Source organism: Sarcophilus harrisii, chromosome 3 (genome assembly GCF_902635505.1).
Source record: "Sarcophilus harrisii chromosome 3, mSarHar1.11, whole genome shotgun sequence".
In the NCBI taxonomy this organism is placed as follows: domain Eukaryota; kingdom Metazoa; phylum Chordata; class Mammalia; order Dasyuromorphia; family Dasyuridae; genus Sarcophilus; species Sarcophilus harrisii.
Window position 1 is genome coordinate 144,082,687 of NC_045428.1, and position 20,055 is coordinate 144,102,741.

At 31.4% G+C, this 20,055-nt stretch overlaps 1 protein-coding gene across 5 annotated transcripts in view; it reads right to left on the bottom strand.

Moving 5' to 3' along the window:
• UGGT2 (UDP-glucose glycoprotein glucosyltransferase 2) overlaps positions 1-20,055 on the bottom strand; it is a 191,672-nt gene that overhangs the window by 90,477 nt on the left and 81,140 nt on the right. For all 5 annotated transcript variants that reach the window (XM_031958563.1, XM_031958562.1, XM_031958564.1 and 2 more), the window contains 5 exons: positions 16,457-16,592; positions 12,741-12,872; positions 1,865-2,029; positions 1,335-1,458; positions 1,140-1,238 (listed from right to left, as the gene is read on the bottom strand). In XM_031958563.1, the coding sequence (XP_031814423.1) occupies positions 1,140-1,238; positions 1,335-1,458; positions 1,865-2,029; positions 12,741-12,872; positions 16,457-16,592 (656 nt within the window). The remainder of the gene's footprint in view (positions 1-1,139; positions 1,239-1,334; positions 1,459-1,864; positions 2,030-12,740; positions 12,873-16,456; positions 16,593-20,055) is intronic.

The window sequence follows — 20,055 nt, forward strand, 5'->3', positions numbered from 1 at the left end:
TTATTGGATTTGTTTCTCTTGTGTTCTCAGAACTTGCCATCCATCCTGGGATGACTTCTCTGCTAGAATGATATTAGGCCACAGAATACTAGTTTTTCTTTGTATGGATTCTTTTAAAACTGCTCTCCCCAAATTTAGGTTTCATGTCAGGTTATACCCAGATTTCCTCCTTCTTCTCTATCATTCCACTTCTCCACTTCTCTGCAGTTTTCTACAAGGTTCCCATAGTTGCTCAAGATACCAGTTTATCATGATTGATAACCAGAACCTGTAAATAACTTATTTATTAAAGGTTTTTCCACTTTTTGAAAGATGAAATTATTATCAAGACAAAATAAACAAAAATTAACTACTCAATTCTTTCTGGCACAAAGAAAATAATAACAAATGGCTTGATAACTGAAGTCTCCCATTATTTTTAACACCATGCTTTGTATCAAGCTTGTGAGCTTTTTCCTGAATTTATCACCTATTTCATTTCTGTCAAGATGGGCTACAGTAACTTCCCAAGACAAAAGAGCTTTTATGTTTGCATGCACTGATTTCACCTCAAATGCTTTCCTTAACATTCTTTATTCCTGTATTTTTTAGACTCCATCCCTTCATTATAGTTTTATTTTTTAAAAAGTTGATAATTTTTGTTTTTATATCATTTTCATTTCTTTTTTTCTTCCTTCTTTCCTTTGTTTCTCTCTCTCTCTCTTCTCTATCTATCTATTTTCCTTTCCTACCTAGAGAGGAAAACCTTGAAACAAAGAGAAATAAAAGCAGTTCAGCAAAACTAATCAAAACATCAACAATCTGGCACTATATATAATATATTTCCAAACCAAAGTTCTTCTCATCTTTGCAACAAAATGAGAAAGATTCATTTTCTTGTCTCTTTGGGACCCATGCTTCATTATTATAATTATAGAGTTCATTTCTACAATTTTTTGTTCCTTTTATTTATACTGTTGCAGCACTGTTATAGAAAAACTCCAGAGCTTTCATTGCCCTGAGTTAACACTTAAAATTTTCAATAAAGTCAAGACTTTCTAGTCAAAATAGTCAGAATAAAATTGTACTACAACAAGTGACTTTTAGAAAAGTTACAATTTTTTGCTATGCTATTATAAACGTGAACACAAACATATTACCTTTTCTGGATAAATAATACATGTTCTCTGCAATTATGGCACTCTTGTCTTGTGAATCCAAGAAAGAGAAAGTAGTGAAATCTTCAATATCAACAGTCACTGAAAAATTTAATGTTATATTAAAATTTGTTAAAAAAAAGATTAAAAGCATAGGCAATAAGTGCTAATGGAAAAGAAATTAACAGATGGTTTTACCTGAGGTAGATATTAAATTAAGGTATTGCCTTTTGTTTCCCAAAACTAGAGGATTCATACGAGGTACGATATTATCCTGATCCATGAGAAAATTTATCACATCCATCTCATCATTTAACAAGCCCTGTAAAATTTTTTCTTTATTTAAATAACTTCAAAATATATAGTTAAGAAATTTTCTAGAGTTGAAACCTAAATATTGTAATACATATAATTTATGCCATTGCTTAGCATAAACATTTCAAGATTATTTGATAAAAATAAATTAATGAAGGTGTATCATCTTTATGATTTTAGAGTTTTCAATAAAATATAAGAATTCTTCCTTCTTCATTAAATTAATATTTATTATAATTATATAGCTCAGAAAATCTTAAGAGTTAAATCAATAAAATATATTAACTTTTAAATTAAGATTGAATCATTAAAGATAAATATTAACTTTAAATATTTATGAAATAATGCTATTAAATTTATTATTAACAAAACAAACCATTTTCATCTTATTTCTTCAGAAAGTCTAAACATACCATAAAAACTGCCCTTTGTAAGAATCCAGCTGTGTTCATGATCCTTTGGAGAATGATTTTATCTAATTCTTTGGAATCCATTTCTTCTGTGGTAAAGGGCTCACCATTAAATAATGCTTGAGGCAAAGGACCAAGTCCAGTCTTTTTATAAAAAGTAATTCCTGCCTATTCAAGATTATAAGGAAATTAAATAGAATATGGTTAACTACTTGGAAACAGGTACTAATAAGAAACAGAAAACACTAAGAATTTAATGTAATTCAGTTCATTTTTGGAAGTTATAAAGATTATTTAGAATCTGATCATTTTGACTGATATTTTTCCACATTTTAAAATCTAAATAAATCTAAATTTTACAAAGTTTAAAAAACATGTACACATATTAAAAAACACTACATAATGACATTTCATAACTACAGCATAGTCACATAAAACATTCTTTAAATATGAATTTCAAACACAGCACAGTCACATAAAAACATTTTAAAAATATGAATCTTCCAAAATTCCAAAAAAAATTTTTCAAAAGATTGGTGATTTCATCAATATAGGTGTTCTCTCTAAATGTTCAAGTTATTGTTTTTCTGGATTGTTTGTTCTAGTTGTGTCTACTGATGTACTAACTCAATATCTCATATCAATATCAATTCATTAAATTGTATGTGATATTTAAATTAAATATTAAACTATATGATATTTAAATTAAACATTAAACTATATATGACATTTATTAATTTAAAAATTATTAGGCAAGTTTTTACTCACTTTATTTTTCTTAAATCAAAATGCTAAACTTATTTTCTAAAAATTTTTTTTGGTTCATAGATAATTCAATAATAATTTCATTTTATTTAGATAATATAAGATCATCATGAACATTAATCATACTATATTATAATCTAGAGGCATCTGAAGGAATAATTAAAATACAGAAGGCCTATACTAATGTAAGACATTACTCTTGCATTAAAGTAGCCTCAGTCACACTTTGATAATTTTTTAGGCTATTTTCTTAATAGTTATAGTTTCTACTTTCTGCTGCTCAGCTGTCATGTGTTCCTCTTATTAGTCCTGCTGTTGCCAATCTCTTTTATGTTTACTTTTTTTGCACAATTGTTTGGCTGAGTGTGGTCCCAATTTTCCTATAAGTCAGAGTAAATTGGTTTTGCGACCCATATTTCTCACTGCAAGGCACTGTTTCACTTATTCTTAGCTATATTCCTGAAATCTTATGTTATTTTATATGCTATATTTTTATTTTATATACATCTATTTTAAAAGGACTTGAACTGCTTTATAAATGCTAGCTAATTAAGGCTAATGGCATTCTTTGGAACTCTATATTGTGTGGAAATAATAGCGGGGCTCTCTCTCAATCACTGCCAGAGTCCTTAGGAGACTGAATCTTTGCCTGGAAGATGGTCATCTGTCTGAGAACCAATGTGGCTTCAGAAAGAGTCAAGGAGCCGGGGATGTGGTCTTTGATGCCGGACAATTCCAGGAGAAATGCCAGGAGGGGAAGGAATAGTGTGCGATCGTTTTTGATGCCTGCGGTTGTGAGAGTTTGTGGAAGAACAGGGCCTGGAGAAATTCACAGCGCCCTGTGCCCGTGAGCTTACACAAGTTCTGGAGGACAGACGGTGCCCTGGGGCTTTTGCCGTGGCCAGTGGAATGAAGCAGCACTGGGCACTGAGGGAAGAGGTGTTGGGCTTCCCACCCAAACGAAGGCCTGCTGAGCCACGGTGCTGATCTTGCTGCGTATGACTGCAAAACCTCAACAGTCCGTGCCTAGGAATTGAGTCATTTCCATTTAAATGGTCTTGGAAAGACTGTGAAGATCACAGGGCAAGACAGAGGTCCTGAACCTGAGGTCCTTTGTTGAGCCGAACTGCCAAGCTTGTACATTATTGCAGAGTGCAGCGCCTGCCAGGAGGCCACATTGTTCTGAGTGTCAAAAGTAACTGTCTATTTTACAGAAAACTCATGCAAGGTGAATGCTCCCACGGAGGGCAGAACAAGGGATCTAAGCTCACTCTTAGGGTCTCTCTGAAGAACTCTGGATGGGTTTGCGGGAGATACGGATGCATGTCCACCTCAGAGAAGGCGTGGTGCTCCAGGAACAAAGCAGGATTGCAGTAGTTCAAAAGAAATATGAGATGCGTAAATTTAGACCCATCTCCCCTTCAAATGTTCATATAGCTTGACCTCCGGTATAGCCTCCTAAACTTGTTTTGTTCAGATCAGACACAGTCAAAGTCACTGATCCCAATTAGGTGTGAAGGACAACAATGAACCGGCTATATTCCTTAAATCTTAGCATGTTGCTTTATATGCTGGCAGCTATCTTAAAATGACTTGAATTGCTTTACAAATATTAGTTCATTAAAGCTAATGACATCCTTTAAAACTTTCAATTATTTGGAGATAAACAGCATAATTCTTTTTTAATGAATCATTGACTCAGAGATAACTTAGAATGTGCCTGATTTTAATTTCAATTTAAAAACTTCATTAAGTACCTACTAGGTGTCTGGCACTATGCCAAACACTGGGGATTTAAACAAAAGGGCAAAGGACAGTTAGTCACCAAGCAGCTCACAATTTAATAGGGGAGACAACGTGCAACTAAATATATAAAAAGTGAGCAGTATACATGATAAATAGGGAAAAAAAAATTGAAAGGCACTGGAATTAAGAGTTCTTAAGGAAGGCTTCTTGTAGGAGGTGGGATTTTAGTTGAGACTTAAAGGAAACCAGGGAGGTCAATAGTCACTGACTGGAGAAGGAGGGGGAGTGGAAGAGTGAGAACATTACAGGCATGAGGGATGGACAAAGAAATGCTCAGAACTGAGAGACTGAGTGTCTTATTTGCAAAACAGCCAGAAAACTAGTGTCATTGGATTGACTATGCATCTCTCCTATTTAAGAGATTTAATGGCTCCTCATGGCCCATGTACAATAAAAATGTATAAAAATACAATTTTTTTTTTTTTTTTGGTGTGGCACTAAAAGACACTGTAAAGTTGTAAAGTCTGGTTCCTGTCTATTGTCCTGGGCAGATTTCTTTCCCTTCATACAAAGTTCCTAGAAAAAATGCTTTTCCTGCAGTTTTCCATATATAACACTCTTATTTCCTCTCTTTATTCCTCACATATCCTCTATCCTCCCTCCCCCTCTTGTGACTCTCTCAACTCCTCTCCCAGCTTAGCTGAAATGCCTGTACTTGACAGGCGTTTCCTTATTCTTCCCACCCAAACTTTCTCTTCCCTAGGTAAACTCCTAGAGGGCAGGGACTCTTTCATTTACTACTTGGATGCCCAAAGCCTACTCCATTCCATTCACTGTACTAAATTTATAACAAGCAAAAGGGTTCCTTCCCTCAGGAAATTTACATTCTACACAAGTAATACATATTTGTTGATTGGTTAAACTAAAACACTCTGAAGAGTACAGGGATTAACTATAACTTCAGACAACTGAAGATAAGTTTTCTTTCCTATTGCTCAGCATGGAAGCCATTTTTTCTTCTTCATTACACTTTTTTCAAATAAGGAGAACATTTTGGGGAGTGTGTTTGTGTGAAGGGATACTTTGGGAAATGATAGTGATGTAGAAAAAGTGTATAAAATAAATTTTTAAAAAAAGAACCCAGACCTCAGAGACAGAGGCTAGGGAATAAGAGGTGAAAGGAAATGATTAGAGAAGTTATGGCTTCTGGGGAAAAAAAAGAGATAAAAGTAGTTTTTTTTTTTTTTAAACTAAATTTCATCAAACTTACCTGCATAGTTTTATCTAGCTTATTAAACTATAAATTTCTTTAGGCCAAGTACTGTCATTTTTCCATCTTTTTATCAGATACTTCATAAATATTTGTTGAATTGAAAAGGAGAAATATATACATATATGTATACACACATATAAAACATAATCTTAAATGATAAATACATTAAAGAAATATAAAATATTTTACTCTATGAGGAATAAGGGTAGAAGAGAAGCTTTCCTGACTGGCAGGGTATAAAGCTTTATGGAAGAAGTGGTATTTGGCAGTTAAAAGATGATAAAAAATGAAGCTTGAAACAATAAGGAAGACAGACATTTAGGTATAAAGAACTATGTCAGCATGGCTCTGAACACAATGTGTAGTATTTATTATAAAGACTTTTTTGAAATAAGAATTTACTACTTTTTATTTTGAATCCTCTCATGTTCTGCTGTGTACATGGCATTTTTTTCTTTTTCTATTCCATATTTAACTTTTAAATAAACAAATTTATTTAAAAAAAAACAGAACTATGTCAATAAAAAAGGATCCTGAAAAGAACAGGGTATATTTAAGGGATAAGGAAAAGTGTAATCTATTTAAAGTGCAATATAAATGGCAAAAAGTAAAGTGAGAAAAGGATATAACTCTCTGATAACAAATTTTGGAAGGCCTTGAATGCCAAGCATTCCATTCATTGGCAGCCACAAGGAAGTTCTGTGTTTTGGCCTCAAACAGAAGATTAACAAGAAATTGAAAAATAAAAACTTCATTAACATTAGCCTCCAGTATGTGAAAATGAAGCTTTTCATTTATCTAAAACCATCATCAAACATTATATGTAATAGGGATAAGCTAGAAGTATTTCCAATAACATCATGGTTTTGTAAAACAAGGATGCCCATTATTATTCAATATTGTTCTAGATGTTAGTTTTAGCAATAAAAGAAAAAGACATTTAAGGAATTAGAGTAGGCAACGAGGAAACAAAACAATCATTCTTTGAAGATGATATGATGATATAGTTAGAGAATCCTAGAGAATCAACTAAAAAACAGCTTGGAACAACTAACACCAAATAAAGTTGCAAACTCTAAATCATTGGAATTTCTATATATTACCAACAAAGCCCAGTAGCAAGAAACAGAAAGAGAAATTTCATTTAAAAAAATAGGAGATAATATAAAAAAAAATATTTGGGAAATTACCTGCCAAGACAAATTCAGGAACTATACAAATACAATTACAAAACACTTTTCACATAAATAAAGTCAGATTTAAACAACTGGGAAAATATCAATTATTTATAGGAAGGCTGAGCAAATATAATAAAAATTACAATCTTATCTAAATAAATCTAATAAGTAACATACCAATCAAAGTACCAAAAATTATTTTATAGGGTTTGAAAAAATGATAACAAAATTCATCTGGCAGGACAAAAAGTCAAGAATATCAAGAAAGTTAATGAAAAAAAAATGCAAAGGAAGACAGCCTCGCCATATCATGCCTAAAACTACATCACAAAGTGGCAGTCATCAAAACCATTTGGTACTGGCTAAGAAAGAGTGACAGATTAATGCAATAGGTTAGGTACACAAGACATAACTGTCCATGATTATAATAATCTACTGTTGGTAAAACCTCCAAACTACAGCTTTTGTGAAAAGAGCTCATTATTTAGTGGGAAAATTAGAAAATAAAATGGTAAAAACTAGGTATAGGTCAATATCTCATACCCTGTATATATACCAAGATAAGATTGAAATGGATTAATGATTACAATATTACAAGCAAATTAGGAGATCAAGGAATAGTCTACCTATCAGATCTTTGGAGAAGGGAGGAATTTATGGCCAAAGAAGAACTAAAGAACACTATGAAATGCAAACTGGATAATTTGAATTACATTAAATTGAGTTAGTGCACAAGTTAAGTTAAGTTAAGTTAGTGCACAAATAAAAGTAATGCAGCCTCTGTTTAGAAGGGATGCAGAAAGCCAGGAAATAGTTTTTATAGCCAGCGTTTCTGATAAGGCCTCATTTCTAAAATATATGAGAACTGAGACAAATTTATAACAATGTAAGGCATTACTCAATTGATAAATGGTCAAATTTATACGTGAAGAAATTAAAGCCATTTGTGCTCACATAAAAAAAAAAGATCTAAATCACTATTGATTAGAGAAATGCAAATTAAAACAACTCCTAGATACAACCTCACACCTATCAGAGTGGCTAAGATGACAGGAAAAGATTATGATGAATGTTGGAGGGGATGTGGGAAAACTAGGACACTAATACATTGTTGGTGGAATTGTGAATGTATCCAATACCTCTAGAGAGCAATTTGGAAGTATGCCCAAAGCACTTTCAAACTGTGCATATCTTTTGATCCATCAATGTCTCTATTAGGCCTAGATTCCAAAAATCATAACAGAAGGAAAACAACATGTACAAAAATGTTTGCAGTAGCTCCTTTGTTGTCACAAGGAACTGGAAATTGAGTGGACGCCCATCAGTTGGGGAATGGCTAAATAAGTTATGGTTTGTGAATGAAATGTAATATTATTGTTTTATAAGAAATGATGAGCAGGCTGATTTCAGAAAAGCCTGGAAGGACTTATATGAACTAATGCTAAGTCAAGTCAAGAGAGCTAGGAAAATAATTTCACAGTAACAGTAATATTATGTGATGATAACTATGATAGACTTAGCTCTTCTCAGCAATATGATATTCTAACACAATTCTAATAGAGTTGTGATGGAAAATGCCATCTACCTCTGGAGAGAGAAGTATGGAAACTCATTATAGATTGAAGCATATTATTTTCACCTTTTTATTTCTTCTGTTTTTTTCTTTCTCATGGTTTTTTCCCTTTTGTTCTGATTTTTCTTTTATAATATGATAAATATGAAAAATGTACATATATAACATCATTATTACTTGCTGTCTTGGGGAAATGAGAGGGAAGGGAGAGAAGGGAGAAAAAATTCAGAACTCAAAATCTTAGAAAAATGAATGCTGAAAAATATCTATACGTATAATTGGAAAAAAAATACTATTGAGGGGAAAATAGAAAGTGAGGCTTTTAAAAAATAAATTAAGAAAGCTAATAAAAGCAAAAATGTGACTTATGGTCTAAGAATATGTGTACTTATATACTAAAGGTTATTGTAAATATAAGAACAACAAGGGGAAAATATTTGCAAGGTTAATTTGCAGTAGAAATTAGGACCTATTTGTGCATAAATTGACAAAGTAAACATAGAATTACCATGTTAGAAGCTTGGTTGGAATTATTTGTGAGAATCAGGTCAAGTATATAAAAGTGGAGATGAATGGAAAGACATTGAGTTACCACTGCACAATGCTAAACAAGCCTTGACCTCTTTTCTGGACCTGTGTCCAGTTTCAATGACTTAATAAGTTATGGCTCAAGATTCTGACTATATCAGGAATAAATAAAATCTCACAGTTCTTCCTGATGATGGCAAATGTGATTTTGAGATTTCTATCAAAGGCAGTCTCAAGAGGGGAAAAAGTGTTTTCATGTGCTAATTTCTAGCACAAGTGCCAAGAGTTGCCAATCCCTGTTTTAAGCTACACAGCTGTGAATGTAGAATTATTAGAATGTTGTAAAGACAACTTAAAATTTTTTTGGATGCAACTACTCAAATAAATTAAAAATAGCACAGTTTTAAGTGCTCCCATTACATACGTTAAATTTTCAGCAAATCTGCTTTAGTTACTGGATTTATACTCGTTTCTAGATTTAATTTTAGAATCACAAGAACATTTTAACCTAGAAAGGAAAAACTAAGCACTTTAAATAAGTTAATTTCATAAAACCAGTATAATTTAATGACAATATGTTTTATAGTATACTACAGAAAGACACATTAACTTTATCTTAACATTGCTAGAAATATGATGCAAAAATACTATAATTATAAATCTTAAATTTCTCTAAAGGAAAATAACTGAAGGTAAATTTCTCTTAGTATCCTATAATTTGCAAACAATAAAAGTAATAATTTATTTAACTTTTTATCATGAGAATTCATAAATGACTTCTATACTTCAAAAGATCTATTATTTTAGCTGAAGATTCTCCTTCTACCAATGCAGATCAGAACACTAGTATACCTTAGTAGATAGTTTCATGAGTTTTTTGTGACCAAAAATTATATGTTTATTAGTGGACAGACTTCTGGTGAGAAACCTCTCCACATTTAGTTATCTTACTCTGGGATTACAAACACAGAGAATGTTACCAGGTTTTCTAGCATGACAAGAACCCAGGGTCACCACACTATGATTAATTTTTAAATAATTCTATGTATATTTTTATCTCATCAATGTGAATCACCAATGATATAAGCCAGAAATTATCTAGGCTCACTCATACCATATAACTCTTACCCATATTTACTAAAAATCTTCTATAGAGGTTACCCAAGAGTCTTTTTCTAGATTTCTTGACATTGTAGTTGAAACATATTATGAGACCTTTCTGATCCCCTAAGTTGCCAGGGACTTATTTTTCCCCATCCCCTCCAGATAATCTTATATTTCTGTTATATATAATTACATGTGTACATGTTTCTCCGGTACAATAGAAGCTTCTTTTTGTAGTAGCAAAGAATTGGAAAATGAGTAAATGCCCATCAATTGGGGAATGGTGAATAATTTGTGGTATGTGAAGGTAATGAATATTATTGTTCTATGATAAATAAGCTGATTATAGAAAGGCCTGGAAAGATTTACATAAATTGATGCTGAGCAAAACAAGCAGAACCAGGAATACATTGTACCTGCACAATAACAGAAAGAATATGCAATGATATGTTCTTCTCAGTGGTTCAGTGATCCAAGGCAATCCCAATAAAGTTTGGATAGAAAACCCCATCTATATCCAGAAAAAGAACTATGGAGATTGAATGTAAATCAAACATACTATGTACATTTCTTCATGTTTTTTTCCTCTTCTGTAGTTTTTCCTTTTTGTTCCGATTTTTCTCTCCCAACATGACTCATAAAGAAATGTGTATTAAAAATTAAAACAATATATTTTGTGACAAAAAAAGATTGGAAGCTTCTTCAAACAAAGCATTTGACATCCCCAGTGCCTAACAGAATACTTGGCACACAGCAGGTACTTAGTAATTATTCACTAATCTATTGATTGTATAGATACCAATGGACTATGTTAGCTGTTTACCACAAGCCACTCCATTTTCTTTTAGGTTACAGTCAACTTTTACTCTTCAGAGATTGTAGTGTTCCACTTATCTCAGAGAGAAGACTATTAGTAGAAGATTAGTGTTACTAAAAGGATAAGCTTCTGTTAGGGAAAAACTTAGAATTATTAAAATCACAGTAATTTCTTAAATGTAATACAACTCATTCTTTTCCTCTAATTCAATTTATGGCCCAGTTCACTATCTATCTTCATTCAGTGTCTGCCCAAGAGAAAGGTTCTGACAGACCTAACACTCTACCAATGAAATTTTTTTTGCTACATGACAATTGTTTTCTTATTGTATGAGAAACATACATAAGAATTATTGGGTTAACACCTTCAGCTGAGTTCAATCCAATTTAGCATACATTTGCTGAATTGCTATAATATGTTTAGAATCATATTTGATCAAGTAGGGAAATTAAAACAGTATAAGGCAAGGTCCCTGTACTCAAGAATCTTCCAATTAGAAGATCAAACAACTGTGAGAAACGATTCACATGCTAGTCTAATCAGTAATAATCTGTATTTGATATAATTCTGTAGAGGTAGTGATTATAAGATCTGCAAACTGCACATCAGAGCTGTGAATTGTAGGCTCTAAGTAGCTTCATCATAGGAAGCTAACTAGCAGCCCTCCACCCTTGTTTGTCCTTATTATGGTGACCAAGCCCAGCATGGCAGTATGTGCGATTATTATCCCCATTATACAGATGAAGAAACTGAAGCACAGAAAATGACATGCTTAGTATTATTCAATTAGTTAGTGTTTGATTGCAGATTTGAACTCAAGTTTTCCTGTTTCAATATCCAGCACTCTTTCCACTGAACCACATATGTGCTTTAAATATTATTGATTGATTCACTGACATATACATGAGATATAAAAACTAGAAATATAAAAATGAGAAATATTATTACTAAAGCTTTACTCTAGTGACCTACATGTAATCCATAGTCCTCAAAGTCTAAACCACTAGAGTACAAACTCTGGCAGGTTCTACCAAATTGAAGAGGATTTTATTGTGTAAGTACTAGGCTAGGTAAGCCCAGAGAGATCTATCACCTCTTACACTTTTGCTTGGATGCTGTATTCTTATGTATAAAAGGCCAGGTGCTAGTTTATGGTAAGGATTTGTCAGGCAGTAAATGTGAAGAGATTGTCTCTCATGAGTTATATAAAGAAGACAATTCTTTTCTGAAGAACCAGACTGAATTTGACTAGAAAAAACCAATAACCATGCAAGCAAAAAGAGGAAAATGAGGACTAATATTTTCTTTAAAACCAATTTGTATTAATTTTAAATATGCAACAACTTATTTAAAAATATAGTTATAGGGACAGCTAGGTGGTGCAGTGGATAGAGCACTGGCCCTGGAGTCAGCAGGACCCGAGTTCAAATCTGGCCTCAAACCTGTAACACTTCCTAGCTGTGTGACGCTTGACAAGTCACTTAACTCCAATTGCCTTACCTCCATCCTCCAAAAAAGTAATTAGAAATCGATTCCTGGATATATTCTTACAAATCACATCCCGTCTCTTACTCTTGACCTTTGGAAACCTTTTCATTCCATTCACTGAGAAAATTTGATTTTTAAGGTCTCAACAACTGTAAAGATAATTGTACTCCTTTCAAGAATTCCAGGAACCATCCTTCTAGAACCAAATGCTATTCTCCTCTGAAGGTAGCTAATAATGACTGAATACTTTTCTGCAGGCCATTCACTATTCCTGCCTTCTGTTATAGAAGATAGAACTCCTACTTTCAAAATGCAATATTGTGTTCTTTATATTTTATGATAAGAATAAAGAGTTATAAAAATTGCTTAAATTTTATCTTTACAGCTTTCCCCCCTTTTCACAATACCTTTCTGTTTATGTCATATTCAGACTGAACTCCCAGGATATCCTGAAGATTAGCATCAGGAAATGTATTTTGCACAACATTTTTAATGATATCCACAGTTAATAAGTTTCCTTCTTTCACATTATGGTACATCTGTGAAAATAAGAATATATATATATTTTAGTTTTTTTTAATATATATAGTTTTAGTATAGTTTACTTTTTACACTGCTTTAGATCTTGATTAAAATGTTTAAAGAGCACAAATATGTCTTGTATTGGTATTAAAATACATAAAAATGATCTATCAGCAATATATAATTTCATGAAGAATACCACATGTTATCTAGAAAATAGAAAAGATTAAAAAAAAGAAAATAGAAAAGATAAGCAATGTCTCATTTACAATAGAAAGAAAAAACATACAATAAAATTATAAAGTAGAATGTACTTTATGAATAAGGATCATCATCTTATACTTTTAAGGTTTGCAAAGAACTTTAAATATATTCATTGCCACAACAATGCCATAAAATACATGCTATTGTTATTCTCCCCCATTTTACAGATTAGGAAGCTGAGGCTGAGAGGTTAAGCAATCAGTAAATGTTTGATGCAGAATTTGAACTTGGGTCTCTTGATCACAAATCCAGAGGCCTATTCACTAGCTGTTTCTTGTATCACTTCTGTATTCTATAGATGAGGAAACTCAAGCTTACAGAAGTTAAATGTTCAGTCCATAATTTCATATAGTAAATTAATGAAAAAGCAAGGACTAAAACTTAGGCTTCCTGATTTCATAATCCTGTGCCATTTGTACTATATCACATTGCTACCAAATAAAGGGCTTTTTTAAAAAAGGGGCTTTTGGGCTTTCAGTCCCAAGTAATCCCAGAGCAATTTAGGTCTCTACAGTTGGTAAAGGAACTAGCTCTGCCTTCCTTTCTCATTTCCTCAATTAGTTCTGAAGGTCCCCAAATCTACTCAGGATGGTTAGGCAGTAAGAATGATATTTCCAAGGGCATTTCCCCCTCTTACTTTGGATGCTTTCTTGTTTATGGGGTCTAAATTCTACGGAAATCAATAACTCTGTTCTTTCTGCTACTATGAAGGAAAACCAGTCATTATTATTTGCCATATCATTGCCTTGTGAATCTCCCAGATTTTACTATCTGCCCTGCTCCTAGATCTGATGATCCTCTGACAGTGTCATATTAATTATTTAATTAATATAAAGAACCCTGGGTCTTGCCATCCATCCTAAGGCTATATGCTTGGAACATTTAATAGACCTTCTTTTTAAGTTGTCTCTCAATAGAGTGTGAGATCCCTGAGACCAGAAACTGTCTAGATTTTTCATTTTTATCCCCAGGGATTAGCACATTGTTTGGCACATATTTTTTGTAATGTAATAATAGTACATAATATGTTTGTAGTGAATAAATACATTCATTTCATTCATTTGCTCATTATGTTCAACCAGTCTATAACTACACCATAACTATAACTATCAAATAAAGTAACACTTTGTTCTATTTCATATGTATTCTTGAAAAGTAAATCTTATTCACTCAAGAACATTTAAAATTTTAGAAATGAAGTATTGTAATTTCTGATTAAAAGGCAAATACTAACATTTAAACTTTATTTTTCTCTTACCATTAATGTTTGTTAGTTTTTTTAAAGTTATAGATGTGTTTTGTTTTCATTTTATAAACATTTTCATAATACTCCCACTTTGTGAGAGGTCTTAGTTAAGAAAAGTAATACAGTTAAATAATGTTACTATTATTTAGTAACATTTAGATAACTATTATAGTTATCACATCTGAAAGTGCATGTAACATTTCATGCCTTTAGAAACTTCCTCATCTCTCTATTTAAAAAAAAAAATTAACTAAAATCTATTTGGCAAGAAAAGAATGAAGTGCAAACAATTAGATGGAAAATATTAAGAATCAAGAAATGTAAGACTTCAAAAACTCATGCCAATACAGCATAAACTTTTTGACAATAAGAGAATTAGAAGGCAATGAAAACAGTAAGCAGAGATCTAATTATATGTTTTAGTCAAATGAAAATAAGTTTTTTTATATCTTTGAGAAAACAAAGTTCAAAATTACATGCAATTAGATATAAAAATGATATTACAATATTATGCAAGATTATAACTGTTATTTGAACTAGTAAACAAACTCTTGTCTTCAAAAAAAATAGGGAAATCAACAAAAGTAAAACACATCCTTCATATTTCTTAGACAAATTTAAGCAATGGTGCCATAACAAGGTCAAAACAACTAGATAATGCAAAAGATAATGCAAAAGCACAAGAAAATGTGATCTCTTTACTAATCAGAGAAGCATGGCAATTAAAGGCAACTAAATTAAAGTTAATTAATTAAAGTAATTAAAATTAATTTTAGGGTAGAGAAAAGAAGGAATAAAGTAAGAAGCCTGAAAAGGGGAAGAGGAGGGACCAGGATATGAAGGGTTTAAAAAAAAATAGAAGATTTTATATTTGATCCTATAGGTAGTAGAGAGAGACTATAGAATTTATTGGATGACATGGTGAAACTCTTGACTTGAGAACTTGAGAAAACTTGAGAAAAAATCACTTTGGTACCTCAGTAGAGGACAGACTAAAATGGGGAAGAGAACAACTAGAAGATTACTGTAGTAGTTTAGGCATGAAGTAATGAGAGCTTGCAGTAGGGTTTTATCTTTGAGTAGAGAAAAGAGAATATATGTAAGAAATGTCATGAAGATAAAATAACAGTACCAAGTGAGAGTGACAAGTCAAGGATGAAATCAAAATTGAGAGCCTAAGGGTGACTTGTTAGTAATCTTTCTTTAATTTTGTTTTAGCTTCTATTGCTTCTTTTTGTTATAAGAAGCAATAGTATTTACAATTTTCTGCCATCCTTCCCTCTATAAGACTTTAAGGTGTTACTAGTATTACTTTTGGCTGCTATATCATTCCAATTGGCAAAGAGAGCACAAATTTATATCAACCAAGGAGATTTCTATGATATTTGAATATTAGTATAGCAATTGAAAGTTAATATACTTCTGTTAGACTTAATATTGATGTTGGTTCCTTCATTCATTTTTCTTTTTTTGACTTTGACCACTCATTTGATGGGGATGTTTAGAATTATGTCAATTACATGTTACACTTTCCTCATTTTTTTCTCTTAATTTTTAATTAATTTCAAATTTTGCTTCTAACAATCAATGGCTGATTGTATAGCCATATGGCTTAGAGAATAACTTCTGCAAAAGTAATGTAATTTTATATTTTCTAAAATACAAAAATTTTATTTTATAGTGTCATTTGGTGACCAATATGTTCAGTACCTCATTACCATAGTTAAGGATCCGCCACAGATTGCATTCTACTTGTATCACTTTTGGGAATCAAGAATTATTCATTTACAAGAATATCATACATACCATACTGAGACATATGATAGGGCCTCAGTGGAGCTACAAATTAATATCTGATATCCACTATAAAACGCAAAATAAGTTTATAACAAAAAGATATAAAACTATTAAGAGAAATCATTCTATACATAATAGTATACAAGCATTAAAAACTATTCTTTCCTTATTTAAACAAAAAAATTGGACCACAAATCATGGTAATTCCCTTCCCTTAAATTTACATGATAAGGAATTTAGGGGAAAATAAAATAAATTATCTAAAATAAATTATCTCTTTCTACAAATACTCACCTTTACTATGGCAGCAAAAGCTTGTGTGATGTTATATTCTTCGATAATGTAATTGATAACTCGCCAAAGGGCAACTCCAGCATCATTATGTCCATCAATTACATCATCTGTATTAAGAATGAAAACAAAACCTATTCTGGGGAGAAAAAGATAAATGAATTTAATATCTTTAATGCCATAATATTTTTAATATTAAAATTTGTTGGAAGAAAAGGTCAAACATTTCAAGGAAAATCATGATTAAAAGAGGGAAGGAAGAGGACCTGATAGTATCAGATCCCAACCTAATATTAAAAAAATGAAAATGATCAAAATTATTTAATACTGGCTAAAAAATAGAGAGGTTGAGAATTGGAACAGATTACAAATATAATATACAGAAGTTTGCATTTGATAAATCCAAAGATACTATCCAGTGGAATAAAAATCTACTATATGACAAAAATATTAGGAAAACTATAAAAGAGCCTGGCAGAAATTAGGTATAGATCATTATCACATATCATACAACAAGATAAGCTACAAATGAATACAAACAGACATAAAGGGTAACATCATAAATAAATTAGAGGATCACATAAGAAGTTATCTTTTTTTTTTTTTTTAGGTCATAGAACAGAGAGATAATTGATGACCAAACAAGAGATAATGGAAGGTAAAACAGACAATTTGGATTATAAACAATTAAAGTTTTTGCATAATCAAAACTAGTACATTAGAAGAGAAAAGTGGGAAAAATCTTTGTTTTCAATAATTATACTTTTAACATTCATTTTTTAAAAACTGAGTTCTCCAAATTTTCTTTTCTGTCATCCTCTTACCATTCATCAATTACACATATAAATCCCTGCAAAACAATATTATCAAGAAAAATAAAATTATACAAATAAATGTGTGTGTATATATACATGCACAAACACACACACAATGTATGTTTCAATCAGTATTCAGAGTAACAGTTCTACCTTTGTAGAACTCTGTAGAAAACAGCAGCAAAAAAAAAAAAAAAAAAAAGCACAAAGCTTACAACAGTGCTCCACCATAGCAGGTAGGCAGAGCCCAAAATAAACATAAAATTCAAAGTAAAAAAAAAAAAATAGGTAGAAAAATCATCAACCAATCAAAAAAAAAAAAAAGAACTTGACTTTAAAAAACTACTATGTTGAAAGCTCAAGAAATTCAGAAGACAATGAAGTCAAAACATTTATAAGCAAAGCCTCAAAGAAAAATGCTAATTGGTCACAAGCTTAACATAAATTTATGGAAGAACCAAAGAAAGAGCAAAAAATAATTTGTAAAACCAAATAAGAGTGGTAGAGGAAAAATTGGGAAAATTTATAAGAGTGATGCAAGAAAATTATGAAAGAGGATTAAAGTTTAGTAAAAGAGGCGCAAAAAATTATACCTTAAACAAAATTTGGATAAATAGCAAAAAAAGGTGTGGAACCTCACTGAAGAAAACAATTCCTTAAAAATTAAAACTCAGCAAATGAATGCTAATGATCCCATGAGACATACAGTCACAAGAATGAAAAAAATAGAAGAAAATGTCAATTAAATTATTGGAAAAAAAACTGACCTAAACAATAGACTGAGGAGAGATAATTTAAAAATTATTGAACCACCTGAAAGCCATGATCACATTTTCAAGAAATTAAAAAGGAAACTGCCTTGATAGCTTAAAAACAGGGCAAAATAGACTTCCTAGATGTGAATGTTATAAAATCATCCCTAAAACAGAAGTGGGTAGAAGAATGGATTAGAAGCAAGAACTCAACAATATATTAAGTACAAGAAACATACCTAAAATTGAAAGCTATATATGAGTTAAAATAAGAGGTTGAAGCAATATCTTGTACACTACAGTTGAAGTAAAGAAAAAACACAACAAAAACAAAATGGGTAACAGTCATGATCTCAGACAAAGCAAAAGCAAAAAATAATCCTAATTAATACTTATTAGAGACAGATTTTTTTTGCATTTTCATTAAATAAATGTGAATGTAAAATTGTAAAAGTATTAATTAATTTTTTTTTGCTTTTGCTTTGTCTGAGATCATGACTGCTATCCTTCATTCTGCTTATTTCCCAACAGTGTAGTGAGAAGATCTTGTATGCAGAATGAGACACACACACACACACACACACACACACACGTAGGATATAGTGAATGAGAGAATTTGTTTTATTTAACTACACACATTTGGTACAGGGGTTTGTCTTTTTTATTTATTTTTTAATGGGGGAGATAGAGGGAAGGGGGGGAAGTTGATTTTTTTCAATTGAAAAAAAATAAAACATTTTAAATGACCATAATAATATAAAGTTCCTTTGATATTATTTTTTAAAAAAATATTTTCCCTTTTTATAAAGAATGATCCAAGAGAAAATTCCAGAAGGGAATAAGTCTATCACTATTCCAAGAAGGGTCTCAGAGAATAAAATGACTTAGCCACAAGGACTACTAAAAAGAAATCAAGCAAAAAACTATAAATGAAATGAAAACTATGGAAGAAAGATTTGGAAGGAGAATTTGTAGCTTAGAAAAAAGTAGAGTAAAATTTATTGAAGAGAAAATTAGAATGGACCAAACAGAAACGAATAATTCCATAATTACAAAAAACATTAGGAGAAAATCAGATTTTTAAAATAGGAAAAAAAAAACACCATAGTATCTCTTGTTAAAAACAATTGTCCTAGAAAATGTATTCAAAACAAACCCATTATTAACTTTCTAATCATTCTCCCTTTGCAAAATATCCTGCTGCTGTCAAGGATACCCACCACTGTTTCAGTTACCGAGGTTAATGTCTTTGTCCTCCTTATCTCCCCTCTTACTCATTCATTTAGCATATCCAATCTGTTGCCCAATCTTGCTATTTGACTTCAAAATATTTCTTAATATTCCTCCTTTTCGTAACTTAAAAAGTGACTAAGCCAGTACAGGGCCTCTTTCAATCATGTCTTAGATTCAAAATAGCCTCCTACTCGGTTCTCTCTGCCTTTATGTCTTTCCTCATTGCAATTCATTATGTTCACATTACAACAGCAATTTTCTTAAGTTCAGTCTAACCATGTCACCCTATACTCTCACTTAATAGATTTCATTGATTCCTTATTGTTTGGATATTCTTATGTTATGACTCTTCAAAATATCTACAATACAGTGATTTGGGTATTTTTACTGTTACTTGAATGTGACATATTATCCCCCAACTCTGTACTTTTTCTCTGGCTATCTCCATGTTATAATGCTCTTCCTTCTCATCATTACATTATGACTTCCTTCATCCAAATCCTACCTTTATCATCTTCTCCCTCTCCCTAATTTCAATTGCTATTATTATCTTCTCTTGACAAAGAATTGATAGACTGAAGAATGCAAAATGAGATATCTTTCTGAATATGTCAAACAAAAGAATTTATTTTGATTGTTTTTTTAAAATTTATAACAAATTTAATTTACAACATATATTTAATTGCACATATTTTGTATGTACAATTTGTTGCATGTTGTTGCTCCTTTTATAATGTGAACTCTTTAAGGTCTCTTCACATTTTTGTTTTTTGTTGTAGCCCAAATGCTTAGGATCATACTT